Source organism: Psammomys obesus, unplaced genomic scaffold (genome assembly GCF_907164565.1).
Source record: "Psammomys obesus unplaced genomic scaffold, mPsaObe1.curated_primary_1811, whole genome shotgun sequence".
In the NCBI taxonomy this organism is placed as follows: Eukaryota; Metazoa; Chordata; class Mammalia; order Rodentia; family Muridae; genus Psammomys; species Psammomys obesus.
In genome coordinates this window covers 3,869,136-3,886,495 of record NW_026586816.1, presented here as the reverse complement: position 1 = coordinate 3,886,495, position 17,360 = coordinate 3,869,136, and the positions used below count along the sequence as shown (strand labels likewise).

Here is a 17,360-nt window from a genome sequence, read left to right as displayed (position 1 = left end):
AGAAGAAGAAGAAGAAGAAGAAGAAGAAGAAGAAGAAGAAGAAGAAGTAGTGGTGGGTGGGGGTGTGAAGGAGGAAGGGGAGAGAAAGAGGAGGAAGGAGAAGGAAAAAAAGGAAGAAGGAGGAGAAGGAAAATAAAAAGAAGAAGGAAGAAGAAGGAAGGAAGAGGAAAAGGAGGAACGAAGAAGAAAAGAAGAAAAAAGAGGAGAAAGAAGAAGGACAAAGATGATGAAAGAAGAGGAGGAGGAAGAAGGAAAAGGAAGAGAAGGAGAAGAAAAGAAAAGAAACTTTTGGGATGCCTTCTTGAAGCCACTCAATGACAAATTAAATAAAATAAAAAAAAAAAGGCACAATATCCAACACAGTAAGTATTCTAAAAGGAACCAAGATGAAAGATTTGTTGAATACAAAACTAAGATTAAACAACTCTATACATTATGACTCCCAATCAATTTCTGATAACAATATATTTATTTATTTACTTACTTACTTACTCAGTCAGTTTGTTTCTGATACAAGATCCCATGTAGCCCATGGTAATCTCAAGCTAGCTGTGTAGCTAAGGCTTGCTTTAAACTACTGATCCTCATGCCTCTACCTCCAAATACTAGAATCACAGGCTTTTCACCCTAGCTCAGTGGTACATTTTTCTTTTAGAAGATAAATTTATAATGTAGTAGAATTGGCTATCCACACGATGCCAGTCAACACTGATCCCAGAAGTTGCTGTGTCCAGCACTGACCACCACCCCTGCTGCAAACCTGTGGCATCATGACTGCTGCCCAGCTTCCAACCTCTCCCTTCTCTCTCTCTAGCTCTTCCCAGCACCTTTTCTATCTGGGGCATGTTATTCCAGAGTCCTTGACAAGGAGCCTGTCTCTCCTTTCCTCCCTTACTCATTCATCTCTTTTCTCCTGTGCCACAAATATTTCTATCACACATCCGTGTCCTACACACTTGAGGGAAAGCACAACTCTCTGGAAGTGCCCTGGGTTGTGCAGGCACTGCAGCCTTGAGAACACTGGGTTTACTGCTACCTGCCTACCTCTGAGCTGAGTGTGACATGGGAACATAAAAGTGATTGTTGAATTTTCCTTTGTTAAATTAAAAATAAAATTCTGGCTTATAAAGACTTGTGACAAACTAAAAGTGGGACTGGAAGGGCCATTCTTAGTTCTATAGTTTCAGCAATTGCTTACCATGTTGTAAGTAAAACAGTAACACTACAGTTTGCATCTGGAATGACCCCATCCTCCCACTGGCCCATGTGTCACTTGGTCCTTGCTTGGCACTTCTGGGAAGTGGCATAAATTTTAAGAGGTCATGGAAAAGTGTGCCCTCAAAGAAGACTGTAGGACTCTGATCTCTTGCTCTTTCTTTTTCTCACTCATCCATTAGATAAACCAGTCCAAAGCAACAAGACCAAGTGACCCTGAACTAGAACCTCTGAAACAGACAAAACACAGCTCTGTATTCAAGCTGATGCCTGTAAGCATGTGTTAGAGCAATGGGAAGATGATTCATAAGAACAAAGATGACTTCAGCTTCAAAATATGTAACACACACTGACCTGCCGAAACACTTCATTCACAAAATTCACATAACCCCGTGTTGACAGGAGGATCCGTTGCACCATTTCATACACGGTCCGATGCTCCTCTTCAATGCTACAAAGACTGGAGTTGCTGAGTCTCCGGTCAGACAAGGTGCTACTGTTAGAATGGCTTTTGTCCTGCTCTGTGGACCCAGCACCATCCAGCTCTGGCACTTTTTCTTGTATTGCACCGCCACCAACAGTCTGGAAAATGCCATCACACAGCTCAGCAATCAGCATTCCCACTCACCAGCACCTACCAGAGCGTGAATCTTGTCTTGCTTATCGCCTTTTGGGTTCTGTGAACGTTGCAGTACTAGAGAAAGAGCCCACAATTTCATATATGTGAGACTGTACTCTGCCACTGATCCATACTCTCAGACCCAGGTTTTGCCTTATTTCCAAGTAATCTAATTACCACCAACCGGGTAGTACCAATCGCACAGGGTATTACACAAATGTAAGCATCAGCAACTGCCTCCAGCACGAAGCCCTGAACCCCTACTTAACAATTTTCTAATTAACCAATAATCTTTTCTCAACTCAGTGACTTTAGTAGGAAAACTACCAAGTTATTTCAGTGAAGAGGACTGTGAAGTCTTACCAGCTAAAAAGTTTAATTTGCACATGTGGAATCACAGAATAAGTTAATGTGTTAATGAAATGTGTGCCATCATCACACCAGGGCTCTATACGTGTGGAAACTTGAGAAGGCTTACAACAAAAGCATGGAGAATCACCAGACCCAGGCTAACAGTTAACATTTTCTATCTCTTAAAGCAATATTCTTGGGGCACCCAGTGTCCATATAAGAAATCCATTGACCTCACTAGTGAGACAGCACAGACTAGTTGCAGATGGGCAGTCTTCTCTCCAACTAGCAGGAACAGGCATGTGGATGAAATGGATGGATAGACCAACCATCCATCAGCTAAGATCACCACCCAAGGGCCCATGAAATACACTTGAAGTATCAAACCAGATTCTGTCCCACTAAATAAAATTAAAAAATAAGGTTAGAGGGTTTCCACTTTAAGACACTAAGTTTTGAGGTGGTTTATATTACAGCAGTGAAATAAATAAAATAGCGTTAAGAATTATGTAGGATCAAGTCATTTAAGCATAAGCTCCAGACCTAAGTGGATGAAGTACATCCTCGGTGGATGAAGTACTTGCCAACTACTAGGAACTGGCTCCAAGAGGAGGTCCATCTCCATGTACTAGAATCAAGCTAAAATTTTGCTACTGTTGACATGAGTCCATCCTCACAGTCAATGCACAGACGACTTTTAGTCCTCTGGCACACGAAGAAGCCTTATCAATGAAAATGGCACTCTGTCAGGACCAGACCAGCACTGCCAGAGCTCAGAAAAACACAACTGTCCCTTATTCTATACCTCAATTTCCGCCACCCTGCTATCCTCTCAAACCCCAGAGCTCATAGTGAGAAACACTCATTCTCAAGTTGGTGATATCTGAGTGTGATGCCACTTAGCTCCTCTATCTTGATCTGTCAACCTGGTGAGCACATCCTATCATGCTGGTGTGAAGTTCAAGAACAACAGAGACTACTACAGCAGGAGTCAGCAGAAAAACATACGCAATTCTGCAGAGTTATCATTGCTCTACCCAGTCACCCCATGTGCCTAATGGACCACTGAAAAACTGTCTTGGATTAAGTAAAAGTGAAATTTTATTACTATAACTAAAGAGTTATACAAATAAATATGCTGAGCTGCCTTGCTGTGTCAATATTTTTCAACCCATGATGAATAAAACCAAATGAATAGGACTAAATGACCATGGACTAAAACCTCTAAAAGCATGAGCTAAAAATAAATATTTTATTTGACTATTTCAGGTATTTTTGCCATGTAACAAAAAGCTAACTAACATGTGCCTAAACAAGAGAATCTGTTAGGCTCAGATTTACCTAGTACTAGGGCAGATAAGTCTACAAGGCAAGTTATTAACTGTTTTTCTCCTTGCCAAAAGTACTAGGTTTAGACCAAGAAAAGGACATGATTTCACTTGGAGAACAGAAAACCAATAATAATTCATATACAGCAAAAGTACTTTGTAGCAAACATGTGAATTCTTTTGTAAAACAGAAATTTAAAATATTTTAAAGTGCTTTACAAAACTAGTGTATTGTTTGAAAACAGTTTTAGTAACCTTAATAAGGACAGTAAATTTTTTTTGTCATTTTGTTTGGTGGCTGTGTTTGTTTTTGAGACAGGGTCTCTCTACATAGCCCAGCTGTCCTGGAACTTGCTTTGTAGAGCAGGCTGGTCTCAAACTCACAGAGACTCAACTACCTCAACCTCTGGAGGACTAGAATTAAAGATGTGCACCCCCCACTCAGCTCATTCACTTCAGATGTATGAAAGAACATCATAACATAAATATGAATAAAAACTTTGAAAAAACATAATCATTACCATTTTCACTTTATCCTTTAACTTTCAAAGTATAAAATGCAGTTTTTGTTTTGAAATATCTTTCAGCAAGCCCTTTGTTGTTCATATTGTTTCCTATCCCCGAGGTTCTTTTGAAAACAGGTTTGCCCTCTGGGTCTCCAGTAAGTTCTCTACAATGGACCCACCGGCTCTGAACTGCTTGATGTGCCTCCTTGCACCAAGGTACCAATGACTTGAAGTGCAGCAGCTACTGATCTGCCTCCTCCTCCAGCTTATACATTCTCCCAGCTTGGAGCAATGTCCTATTTCTGGAACCTCCGTGACAAAGGAAAACCTGCAGTAAGTGCACTACACTTGCTTGCCCTGTTCTTGGGGACAAGAGACAACAATAGTCAACCCCCATGAAGTGATGGAACTGATCTCTAAGCTCTGAAAACAGTCCTGCTCCAAGACATACACACACTGAAGGCCCTCCTACCTAGCAAGACTTTTCTGAAGGCCTCAGGCAAAGGTGGCCTTGTCTCTAGGAAAAGCATCATAATAAGGCAACTACCCCCCCGATGCTGAACTGCCAGTCAATGCCCTCTCCTGAGATGCCAGAGGATACATGACAGCATGAGCTGTCTCCATAGGCCACCTGAGGGCCTTCCAGATACTGGTGATGGGTCAGAGAAGGACAAGACCCTGTGCCTGTGCTCAGAAGACACAACATTTAAACAAAGGAAAAAGAAGGGAGGCAAAGTACCCGCAGAGCTGTACTTTCAGAGCTTTCCTTGCCCCTGAGGCTGCCTTCTTAGAGCAATTCCAATACTGTAGAGCAAGTGCTTCTGATCAAAGATTCCTCTGAAACCTGAGGCCTGCAAACAGGTGAGCCAGTAAACCAAAACCTATAAGACCCACAGCTCTAATCATCAGTTACTTTGCTAATGTACTAGTTTACTATGCAGGAAAAAGAGTTTAACATGATGGTTGCCATACCTGGATGATTTTAGGCAATACATCAACCCCATTTTTAGTGTTTTGTGTTGCAGTTAGATACTTCTTTTCCAGAAAGAAAGTTACAATCCATTTAATGAAAACAACACGAGCTGCCATGTATGGAATTTTTGTACTGTAAACTGTTTCATTATCTCGAGTCACAGAAACATATACTGGCTTTGGTCTCAAGTGGGGGATTTCTGATAGAAAGAAAAAGGAAACACAGTTAAGTTAGTGAATCTTAACATTACATAATCCCTATGACCAGTTCCAATTAATAAACATATATTTGGTTGTTTGGATAGCAACTAAGAGTGATGACCCATAAATGTTTAAAAATAGCATATTCTGGCAGGCTTGGTTCTGATTTTGCCTTCAATATAAATAAAAGGGAGTGGCTATGATTGCTCACATACTGCAACACTCCACAGCCACACTAGTTGGTCTTGTTAACAATTCTGAAAGCTATACAATACAGCAGTGACTATATCTTCAGTGTTAGTATACCTAATTTAATGTTATTTTATGGCTGGAAAAAATGTGAAAGCATACATGAACTTCAACAAAAACAAAAAAATCTAAAGCTGGACATGGTGGTACAAGTCTGTAATCCCTACACTCAGGAGGTCAAGACTTTCCATCTAAATGAATTCAGAAACTCACATTTCATCACTTTTTCTTATCAAGTTTCATCAAGTATGAATACTGTGTGGCTGGATCTGAGATCTGCTCTGCGTCCCACCCTGGATCTTAACTACTTCCTATATTCCTGCAGTACCTTGGTGAGGCAAAAACATTGACAATACATAACTTTGTTGTTGTTTATTTTTTATTATAGAATCTCTACATGTAGCCAAGGCTGGCTTCTAACTTACAGTTTTCCTGTCTCAAGTTTCCAAGCCCCAAGACTGCAGTTATGGGCCATGATGACCAGTTTCAATACATAACTTTCAACCTAGCAACATCAGCAATGTATGGTGTTTTACAATGAACACATACAACACACACACACACACACACACATATAAACACATATATATACACATATAAAACAACAAAAAATATCTATATAACAAAATATAGGTCTCAATACCCACTAAAAGTCAAGTACTCTACAACTTTTTACATTCACCAGGCTTTAGCTATTTTTCTGTCTCATGTGTCTGTATGTCTTTGAGTCTGTGTGTGTGTGCACGTGCACACAGGCGTGAATCAATTGGGCATGTCCTGCAGTCCCTTGCAGCCTGTTCTCCTCCACAGCTATTCTTAATTATCCATCTAATTTCATCTGTTTTTATAGGGAGAAGATTTATATTTCCGCTACTTTAAGAAATGATTCCATCCTGTGAATCCTAATTTATTATAAAAGGAAACTTTAGGAGCTAAGTTAATGCTCCTTTCTGTTTCTCAGCTTTCTGGGGACCTCCTATCCTTTAACTGTCCCATCACTCAGCCATCTCCCTCCAGAAGCACCTGTCAGTATCCTGGGAGATAAAAGTCCTAACAAAAGTGTATCCCTCCAGCAGCTGTGAGACCCGGGCTGGCCTACCTAGCCATAGCACAGGGCACGGCATCACTATAACTCATCACCCATAAGATAAGACTAAGAAATGCAAAACGTGACATTAAAAGGTAGCAAACATATTAAAAAAAAAAAAAACATGACATAGCTTAAATTATGTTTATAGAAACCATGGTTCTCTTTATTTCTATGATGTAAAGCCTCTTAGAGAGTTCACATAATTGAATCGTTCATTAGGTAACTTTAACTCCTCACAAGAGCATTACCATTCACTATGAACATATGTAACTACTCTGCTTTAAAACAGTCACAAGGATTACTATGAAAGCTACTGTGCAGCTTCCCTGTGGATGACACCCACATAAGAACCATCCACTACTTACCAAGTACAGGTTTGTAGATGTTGGTTAACTTAGTAAATGATGGAAACAAATGAGGAAGATAATACTTTCGAAACAATGTAAAAAGAAATTTAAAACCAGTATCTTGATTCTCCTTATTCTTCCACTCCAAGCTTGCAGCCTTTAGATAATATGTAGGAAAGAACATTTGCATATTTACAGTTTAAATTAACATATACAAACATGAAATGATGTTAGATTGAAATTCTTTTGTAAGTTTTCAATTGATAATAATAACTAAATCATATCTCAACAAAGCTCAAAAGAAGGTAAGAATTCCAGGTATTGTAAACCTGGGCAAGAACCTATGACTGGGTGCCATAGGCCCTAAGGCAGACCTTACTTATTTTGCTGAAGGGACACACTATCAAACTGCCTTCTAAGTATTCTTGCTGGAAGCTTCTTCAGCGGTGGATGGTGGTTATTTTAGACTTACAAGTGTTCACAGTGCAGAGACTAAGTGACTGCAGAATGCTCAGCCCCAAAGAATCCCTGTATCAACTCTTTCCACATAGCTCAGGGGACATCTTGGAAGAGGGAGTCGAGAATTCTAAATGTCAGAGGTTAGGAAGGACAACAGCAAAATAGTTGCCTCCTAGACATGGCAGGGCCTGTCACAGAAGCCTGCACAAGGTCAAGCCAGCCAATACTCTGAAACGGACAGAGGAGGAGCTTTTGGCAGGTGACAGCTGCTGGGTGAAGGAGAACCAGTTTTCTTCAGCAGTGTGGTCCATGGTAGGCTGCCCAAGATCCAGTAGGTGGTCCTACACCCATGCACATCTAGGCAGCTCTAACTGTACTCAGTGGATTATTTAAAAGAGGAGGAACTCGGTGAGGTGGCATACTCAGGAAGCAGAGAAAGGCGAGTTCACGGCCAACCTGGTCAACATAACAAGTTCCAGGCCAGCCAAGCTGCACAGTGAGACTCTGACTCCAAAAAAAAAAAAAGTTGTAAGGAAAATGGAAGAGGGGGAGATTCAGGAAGAGGTGTGAAAATGATCTAAATATAGTGCATTTGTGTATGAAATCACCAAAGGATGTGTGTTTTTCTTCTTCTTTTTCTTTTTTTATTAAAGTACTCACACCAAGTCTTGCTGAAGTGTCCCAGCAACAATGCATGCCTTGTGTTTAAAATTGCCTCAGGGCAAGAAATAAAGACACAGAAAGAAAAAAAGGTAGTAACTCTCCTTCCTATGAAAATAAGCCCATCAGTGAAACAGCCATGAATTTCCTCTGACCTGAATAACCATATATTTCAACAGTATTTGAAGAAAAAAGCAGGTTTGGTCCTCAGCAATCTTCTCCCCTGATATGGCTGGCAGAAGTGGGGTGATTTCTTCTGGGTATATTTTTGCTGAAAGGTAGAAAATAATGAGTGCTTATTCACCAAAGTTAAATTTTAAATAAGGGTTTTAAAATGGTCTCTATGCAACACATCTATTCAGCTACTGGACCGTCTCATATGAACCCCAGACCATTATGTCCGAGGGCTTCAAGGCAGCACAGACGTCCACACTGCCTTCTCTCCCTCTGGACCATTCTTTCCCATTCACAATCTGTCTTAGTCAGCCTAAAATCCAATGCAATGAAGTATTATACAGTAAGTCAACACTCACAGGGCACCAAGAGTCCAATGATGCCACATAAAGTCTTTCTAGAAATGCTACATGGAAAACCACAGCTAGCAAAGTGTTGGGGATTGTTCTGACCTAGCCCTCAATTTCTGGTTAAACTTATCCTCGCTGAGTAAACCTGCCTAAGTCATTAATATCTGACTTGTTGGTTAAACAGCCTATACCTGGGCAGGGCAGAATGGGGTAGGTGTGGCTAAGGTTGCCGGGCTTGGGGCACAAAAGAATCTTTTGGGGTGCAAGAGAATCAAGGGAAATAGCCAAACAGGAGGAAAGGAAGAAAGAGGATACCACAATGGGTTAGTATGGAGAAGAAACCATGTGGGCTGGGAGGAAGGACTCCAATAATAGTGTGAAAAGGCCCAGATGAAGAATACAAGCAATTATCATGTGATTATGGATGAAAGGTAGTCCAGACAGAAATGATTAAGGTGGATGGCACTGGATGGGTGCTGGGAGATGGACGGTAAGGTTATTGAGACAACGTAAGTGAAATATCTACCCAGCCCAAGTTAAATAAGGCAATTAAAAAATCTAACAGGTGGGTTATTATTATTTGTGATAGTGGGTTAGATAACACGTCTGTGATAATCTTAGGGCTAATAATAAACTTTATATAGCCCAACACTCATCTTTTCATTACAACAGCAAAGTAAAATGAATGGCCTCTTAAAGGAACAATAGTGATGAGAATGATAGACAGTGGTTTGGGAAGACTGGTTTACATTTCATTAGCTGACACAAAATATACTTGCTATTTCACACTGTAGCCAACATCTGCACCCTGCATTCCATTTCTGTTTCTGTCACATCAGAAATTTTCTTAATATAATTTAAAAGAAAGTAGACTCCAGCTTTTCTCTTCTGGTTTTTTGTTTGTTTGTTTGTTTGTTTGTTTTTAAGAGAGTTTTCCATATAGTCCAGGCTAGCCTCCTTTGTTTTTAAGACAGAATCTCCCAACTAGCCCAGGCTGGTCTCAAGCCTATTAGGTAATGGTGGCTGACCTTAAAATCCTGATACTCCTACCTCCACTCCCCAAGAGCTCTGATCACAGGTTTATGTCACCACTCAGTGCACCCCAGGTTTTTCATTCTTTTTTCATGGTACTCTGAGTTGAGCCCATGGCCAAGATTATGCCTTTAGGAATCCTCTGTGAGCCACAAGGAATCATTTCTCTTCAGGCTTCCTTAGAATTTCTATTCAAGAACATCAACACCAAGAAAACCCTCAAGATAACTTCAAGAGCAATTTCAGGGATTCGAGAGAAGGCTCAGAAGTTAACAGCACTTGGTTTGCTGCTCTCCCAGAAGACCCAGGTTTGCCTCCCAGCAGCCAGGTCAGGTGGCTCACAACTCCAACTGGGGGATCTGGTGTTCTCTTCTGGCTTCCTCAGGTACCCATACACATGAGACATATACTTACAGACACAGACACACACATAAACTAAAATTAAAATAGTCATTTCAACATGTCACGCTTGCTAATGCTGCTTACCATCAACTATACTAGGGCTGGGGTTGATGAGTGTCTCCAGTGTGCAGGGACCCCTGGATGACAAGACAGCTGGGAAACCAGGCACCAGGCAAGCGAAAATCAGCACCTGCTCTTCCGCACAGTTTGTCTGAAGTGCTTGAAGCCACAAAAGAAACAGTCTGATTCCTTCACATCTTATCTAAAAACAAAATTAAAAGCAACAAAAGTCAAACATTTAACACATATTTGTGGAAATGCTCTGTAATGTAGCATCAATCTTAAGAAAACAGAGAGAGGGAGAGAGACAGAGAGAAACACAGGTATGGTGGTATAACACCTGTAATCGCAGCACATGGAAGTCTGAGAAAGGAAAATCTCAAGTTTCAGGACAGCCTGAGCTTCAAAGCAAGAGATAGAGATAGAGATAGAGAGAGAGAGAGAGAGAGAGAGAGAGAGAGAGAGAGACAGAGAGACAGAGAGACAGAGAGACAGAGAGAGGAGAAAGGGAGGGGAGAGAAGGAGAGAGATAAAAGTATCATTGAAGTCCACAGGGCCTTCCCTCAGTGACAGGCAAGGATGCAATACACCACAAAGATGAGAGCGTGGACACTGGAGTAGGGGGCCTGTGTTCGAATTCATCCCCTACTACTTTCTAGCTGTGATGCATGGAGAATCATCTGACTTCTCCATGTCCTAGTTGCCCCATCTGCAAAATGGCAGGATTGAGTGAGGTGAAGTCTTCTGCTTTATGCAGAAGACTCATAAAGCAGTGGCTGGCTCCCACCCAGCTATTAATAGTATTTCATTCTGTAATACTATTCTACAACAGTCTCCCTGTCATCAATGCCCAACTGTCCACGGGAGCAACAGCAGAGATGTTCTCCTTCCACATTTATACTATGAGAGAACAGAGCAGAATTTCAGCCATGTTAGTATATGTTCTTTGGCACTAAATGAGACTCGGAAGAACTGGCTGAGTGACAAGGGGCTGCTTTCCAGCCTTCTTGCCTCCTGTCTACACTCAGTAGCTTCCCACACCTTCACCAAGATCTGAATGGTGAGCAGTACCCCACAGAAAATGAACAAACATGCCCCTTTCTGACTCTACACTTGTTTCCATCGCTACCCTATTCTTAGAATTCAAAAACACACATTGTTCCATTTCTGTATTCCTAAATGATTAGAACGATTTAAATAAAAGAAGATACACAAGTAAATGAGAATGAAAAACATGTTTATCAGATGTGAATGAAACATGCTAGAGGAGTTTCCATGGCCTTTAATCACAGCCATCCATAACTCAAGTTCCAGAGGATCCAACGCCCTCTTCTGACCTCTGCTGGCACCAGGCACACCTGTGGTGCATATACATTCATGCTAGCAAAACACTCATACACACACAATAAAATAAATAAATCTAAAAAAAAAAAAATGTAAGGAAACATTCCATTTTACTTTCATCAAAAAGGGTTACCTTAATAGAATTTCCAGTGTGTAGAAGCTTCTTTAGAGTTGAGCCTGGAAGTTTAAACAATTGATTAGAAATAGAATATACAAATAAATATTTAAATTACATGAGGTAATATTTAATACCTATATTCACTTTATTCTATTTTTGTATGTATGTGTGTAGATGTGACATATGTATGCATGCATGTGCATATATGTGTGTGCATTGTTAATGCAGTTTCCCAGAACTGGCCCGAGGTGGATCCCTGGAACTGGAGTTACAGCAAGTTGTAAACCATCCAACCTGTGGGTGAATGATACCAAACCTGGGTCCTCTGTAAGAGCAACAAGGGTTCTTAACAGAAAATATATATTTAAAGAACAGTTTTGTAACCTTCAAAGGCAAACAACATCACAATAGACAAGTTCTGGGTTTGTTTTGTTGGTTGGTTGGTTAATAAACATTTGGTACATATATACATTGGAATATCATTTAGTTTTAAAGAAAAAAATTAAATCTATAAATTAATGAGTGGAACTGGAAAAAATTAGAGTGAGTCACCCAGGCCCAGAAAGACAAAAACCTCAGAAATGAGAGGTCCTGAAGGGTCCCAAACAATACAAGTGTTTGCCGTTCTTCTTGGTTGTCCACCAGAACTAGATAAGACCCCCTTATTAGTGAAGATATCAGACAGCTAGGGTGCAAGAGAGAGAAATCAAGCTGGAACTGAGCTGGGAACTTATTCTTGCTTGTGTAGCTTTCAGAGTGCCACCTATTCATAAGAGTGCCGAGACTACAGGCATTCAAGGTGTGGGAAGCCAGGGCTAGTTTTATGTCAGCTTGACACAAGCTATCATCAGGAACCTCAATTGAGAAATGACTCCATAACCTCAGGCTTAGCCAAGCCCATATGGGATTTTCTTAACGGGTGACTTATGTGAGAGGGCCTAGCCCATAGCAGGAATTAACACCCTGGACTGGTGGGCCCTGGGTTCTATAAGAAAAAAAGGCTAAGCAAGCCATAAAGACCAAGCCAGTAAGCATCAGCTCCTACCACGGCTTCCCGCAGTGGCTTGTGATTCAGGATATGTAAACCAAATAAACCCTTTCCACTGCAAGTTACTTTTGGTGTTTCATTACAGCAATAGTAACCCTAGCCAAGGCAGATGACAAACAAAAAACAACAGTGTACATGATTCTTCTAAATAAAACTACAAAATGCAAAGGTAGACTAGTTTCTTTTGATTTGGAGAAACCCTGTTGCAGGATATTTGATTTTTGTACATAGAAAACCTATTTGTTAGCAAAATAGAACTTAAAAATATGTAAGCAAAATATAGCTTACATGGATGTCAGGTGCATTGGGTGTGTCCTGAAGAGATGCAGCTTGGGTGTGCCTCTGAAAGCCTCCATAGAGAAGAATGCTGAAGAATGGAAAGTTACTGCCTAGTTTAAGGTAGGTTGCTTAGAGAGGTCTCATGGTCTTTACTCTATGGCCTGAGGCAAAGTCAGCTGGGTGCCCTTGGGATGCTTCACCATCAGGTGAAATGGTTCAGCCCTAATGATTTGACTTGAAGCCCCCCACCACCACCACCACCACATGGTTCAGCCTGCCCAAAGTATAGAGGAGGAGCTGGGGACTTCTACTGCCATTGAGCAATTGAGAGCTCTCTTTTTTGGGCTTGAAAGAACCTTCATAGTAAAAACTCCAGGTAAGAGAGAAGTGCTCTCTTTGGGCTTGCAGGAACAATAGAGAAGCAGCTGGCAGGACACAGGTGAGTGCTCAGGAGCTCTCATGGATTTGAAGAAGCTCAGGAGAAAGGCAAACTGGCTAGGTGTAAGGACACAGAAAGATTTCTAAAGAGCTAGCCGTTTAGGTGTAGAATCAGGCTTGTAAATATATATTTTGTATATAGTTAAGAAAATAGTTACCTAGCTGAGCCCGCAGGTTTTTACCTCAGTTTACGCCTCTTGTGTCTTTATTGGTACAAATATTAGAATAATTATTAAAGATAAATATTATAAAATCCAACTTATCAATTTTTTTCTTTTATGGATTTAACTTTCAGTATCATATCTAGTGAATCTTGAGAAAATATATTAGTGATTGAGCTTGGAGTAAGGAAGAAAGGAAGCAAAGGATTACTAAGGAAAATGAAAAAAATTTTAGGGTAATGATAATATTTTATATATATTCTGTTTATTCCACCCCCACTAAGGCTGTTTTTTCAAATAAAAAAAAATAAAAAACCAGAACAGGTGGCCTAGAAGTGCCCATGTAAGAGACTAGAAGGATGGAGGTTTGTGAGTAGACAGCTATCCATATAATAACAAAGACCAGGAAGCCACATGAAGATGGAGAAGAGAAATAATGAGCTTCTGAGTAACAAAAAGGACCAGGAGAAAACATGGCCATGAAAAAAGGGAGATGAGACAACAAGGCAAAAAGCTGGCACAGTCCAAGGAGAGGGGTGCTGAGTCGTTTCTGTAATTAGCACTAAATAAAGGCCATGATCTTATCTCCATATTCCTGAGGGACACGTTCCTGAGGAAAGTAGACTTAGTAAAGACATATAAAATACATAACCAAATACTGCATAGTGATGAAGGTTTTTTCCCCCTGAGTCCTATCTCTCTAAGTTGAAAGACTGCTCATGTTTAACACTTTTGCTATAAAACATATCCAAGCACAGGTTTTCATCCATTAAACAAGCACAACTGCACTATGAACCAGGTAGGAAACCTGCTTTGTGAATGCTTGTGCACAGGAACCCCTTTCAGAGAAGACACTCATGGAACCTTAGTCCTGTGCTGATGTCACATGGGCACACAAGGAAGCTGTACAGCCTGTTCCCACCTCATCACCAGTTTTCACACCACTCTCTGCCAGCTCTCATTTACTGTCAAACAGCTGCTTTAGCCCACTGTAATTTACAAGCATAAACCCGACTGCAAGAAAAGCTTCAACACTTTTGCATTCATAATCAGCCACAGAACTCTCCAAAGAGTTCAGTCACAGATTAGCATCACTTAGCTCCTCTATAAACCTGGGACAATGGACCCATGTTTACTTAATACTGCAAAACACAGACTTGAAATATGTTTTCTACTTCACTAATTTACAGCAAAAAGCTGGCCTTAAATTGTATTTACTTATATTTGTGTATATGTGCGTGTGTGTGTGTGTGTGTGTGTGTGTGTGTGTGTGTGTGTGGAGGGAGGTAGGTAGGTAGGTCAGAGAACAACTTTTTAGTTTTCTCTTTGTTGAGGTTAAAATCAGATCATCTGACTTGGTGGCAAGCACCTTTACGAGCTGAGCCATCTCACTGCCCTTCCAATAGAAAATAATTAAAAAGTAAAACCCAAACAAGGACAAATTGCAAACTATTGCTTCCCTTTAAAAGCTGTTTAAAGAGACACAGAATATCTCTGGTTGCTACAGACAAACAAAATGACAGGGCAAGAAACAGGCAGCATGACGGCAACTGATGTTTCATACTTCCTTCCTCCTCCTCCTGATAAAATGTGGGTACTCAGGTAGACTGGAGAGCTGGGGGTGGAAGTTGCTTTCACTTTAGGTTGGCTGTGCGGTGAGTTGTCAGTTCTAGCACAAGACAGTATGCTGCCCTGGATTACAACACCAGGTTCTATCTAGTCCCATTCTGTACAGCAGCAGATACTTTGCTGGCAAGGGTGCTAGACACTGACTGTCAAGAAGCGAGGTACAGCTGGGAGACACAGCACTCACATGTTATGTGTCATGCGTGGTCACAGCATACTACACTCCTCAGGGGAGACCTGTGGTCTTACTTACAGTTTCAGCTTCTAGTGTTAACTCAGTCCAGACCTCAAGTGACAAAAAACTGATTAACAAACTCAAGTAAACTAGAAAGGATGACAGAGGCAGAAGACACACAAAATAAATGTGTACAATGACAAATACACAACCTCTTAACAACAGTCCTGAAATCTAAAAGGCTGTGAAAAGTGAACCCTTCCTCTGTGGAGCAATAGTGAACAGCCTCCACGTGGACACTGTGGGCCACAACTGACAAGGTTACTTGGGACTTGGTTACTCCACAGTCAGTAAGCATTCAGGTTTTAAACTCCAAAACTAATAGCTAGCTCACTTTGTTCGGCTCCTGTCTAGCTCTCCAGGGGAGTTACAAAGACACTAAGCCCTGTGGATGTTCGCAGCTATTTAGATTGTACGTCACTACACACACTGACGATCTACACTTCAAAATAAGGGGCCAGAAAAGAGGGCTTAGCAGGTAAGGGTGCTTACTGCTCTCGTGAACACTGGTCTGTTTACAACCATCTATAACTCCAGTTTCAGGGGATCTGAATCCTTCTGGCGTTCATGTGCACAGACACACACAGCTTAAAAAAAATAAATCTTTACAACTAAAAACAAGTCTGCTTCCGAAGTATAGCTAGCCTAAAGATCAAAGGAGGGGATATGCGGGTGTCACACATGCCATCAGTGCCCACTAGATTAATACTGCAAAAATCTCTTTAAAAACTCCACTTGCCTCAAGCATTAAGCATCAACGATAAGAATGACTTTATATGCAAATGATCATACTTCCAACGATTACGCTACTCGGCATAGACAGCTTTGCATGTCCCATATAAATAAGACTGTAAAATGACTACAACAGCTCAGAAAAGTAGGACTTTGTGATCCCAGCTTAGGAAGTCTGAGGCCTTTGCTCATTCTTGATCAGATGTACACTGGGTAAAGAATAAATAGTGTCAGCAATTTCAACTCATTTTCATGACATTAGACAAAATTAAAGAAAATACTATATACTGCCCAGAGGATTTGCAAAGTTTCACAGCACAATGGAAATTAATCTTCAGAGTTTTAGGATATTTTATTCACACTGAGGTGAGCCCACTAATCTTCAGACAGTCTGAAGTGCTATCTGAGAAAAACGAGTGTGATCTTCATATAAATGTTGTAAACCAAATTAGAGACGACTCTACCTAAATGGTCAAGAATGTTGCACAATTGCATCGCAGAACCTCAAATCCCCGGGGCGCCTCTTTAGCTGATACTTTACAGTTTTAAATTTTTTACCTTACTTTAAATATATAATTCCAAAGTTCAATTAAACAGAAATGCTGGAGCAAACTTGCTCAGATTTAAAGAAAAACTCTCCTCACTTATTTGAAAGATTTAAAGAGTAAGACACTCTTTCAGAATAATGACTGAGTTCCATGGGTGTATACAAATATATACCGTACCTTCTTTAAATTTAAATTTGTAGCGCATAACTCAAATTCAGTTTCTGTAGAAGTTTATTACCTGTTTTCACAGAAGCAATCCTAAATTAAATTTAGAACTCTGAATTTTTTAGTATCTACTGATCTCCATTTTTCTCCCAGGTTCTTTGACTTTGTACACGTTGCTCTCCCAAACAGGAAGACCTGTTCTCCCAAAGGCTCAGGTGGAAGCAACTTCTCTTTAAGGGCCCTCAACTCTCCTGGGAAAAACTATTCTTTCTTTTCCTGGGAAGAGCTATTCAGTCTTTCTTTTCCTGTCCCACTATATTCCCCTCACAGCAACAATTACACTGCAATTACTTTTCTCATCTATCTACACAAGGAGCAAGAGGCCCAGCCAAAGGAAAATGGTGATGTGCTCTTTGTTCCTGTCCCCAAAGGTTTGTCTCTCCCTCAATAAACATCGGAATGCATGAATTATCAAATAAAGTAAGACTCTTTTCCAAAGTCCACACTTTCCTCCAATGTAGCCAGCTGATATGGAAGAAAAACTGAATCCCATGGCAGACTCTCACAGGTAAAAGGACTGAAGCAGGAACCTTTAAAACACATGCAGAATTGACAATGGATACTCGAGAATGTTCCAGCTAGCCTGGGCAT

The 17,360-nt window shown here is 40.7% G+C and overlaps 1 protein-coding gene across 4 annotated transcripts in view; it reads right to left on the bottom strand.

The window, feature by feature from the left end:
- Window positions 1-17,360, bottom strand: part of Ralgapa2 (Ral GTPase activating protein catalytic subunit alpha 2) — a 259,063-nt gene that overhangs the window by 184,612 nt on the left and 57,091 nt on the right. For all 4 annotated transcript variants that reach the window (XM_055602595.1, XM_055602598.1, XM_055602597.1 and 1 more), the window contains exons 5-10: window positions 11,493-11,536; window positions 10,040-10,217; window positions 8,153-8,268; window positions 6,897-7,035; window positions 4,992-5,191; window positions 1,570-1,797 (exon numbers count right to left, since the gene is read on the bottom strand). In XM_055602595.1, coding sequence (XP_055458570.1) covers window positions 1,570-1,797; window positions 4,992-5,191; window positions 6,897-7,035; window positions 8,153-8,268; window positions 10,040-10,217; window positions 11,493-11,536 — 905 coding nt within the window. The remainder of the gene's footprint in view (window positions 1-1,569; window positions 1,798-4,991; window positions 5,192-6,896; window positions 7,036-8,152; window positions 8,269-10,039; window positions 10,218-11,492; window positions 11,537-17,360) is intronic.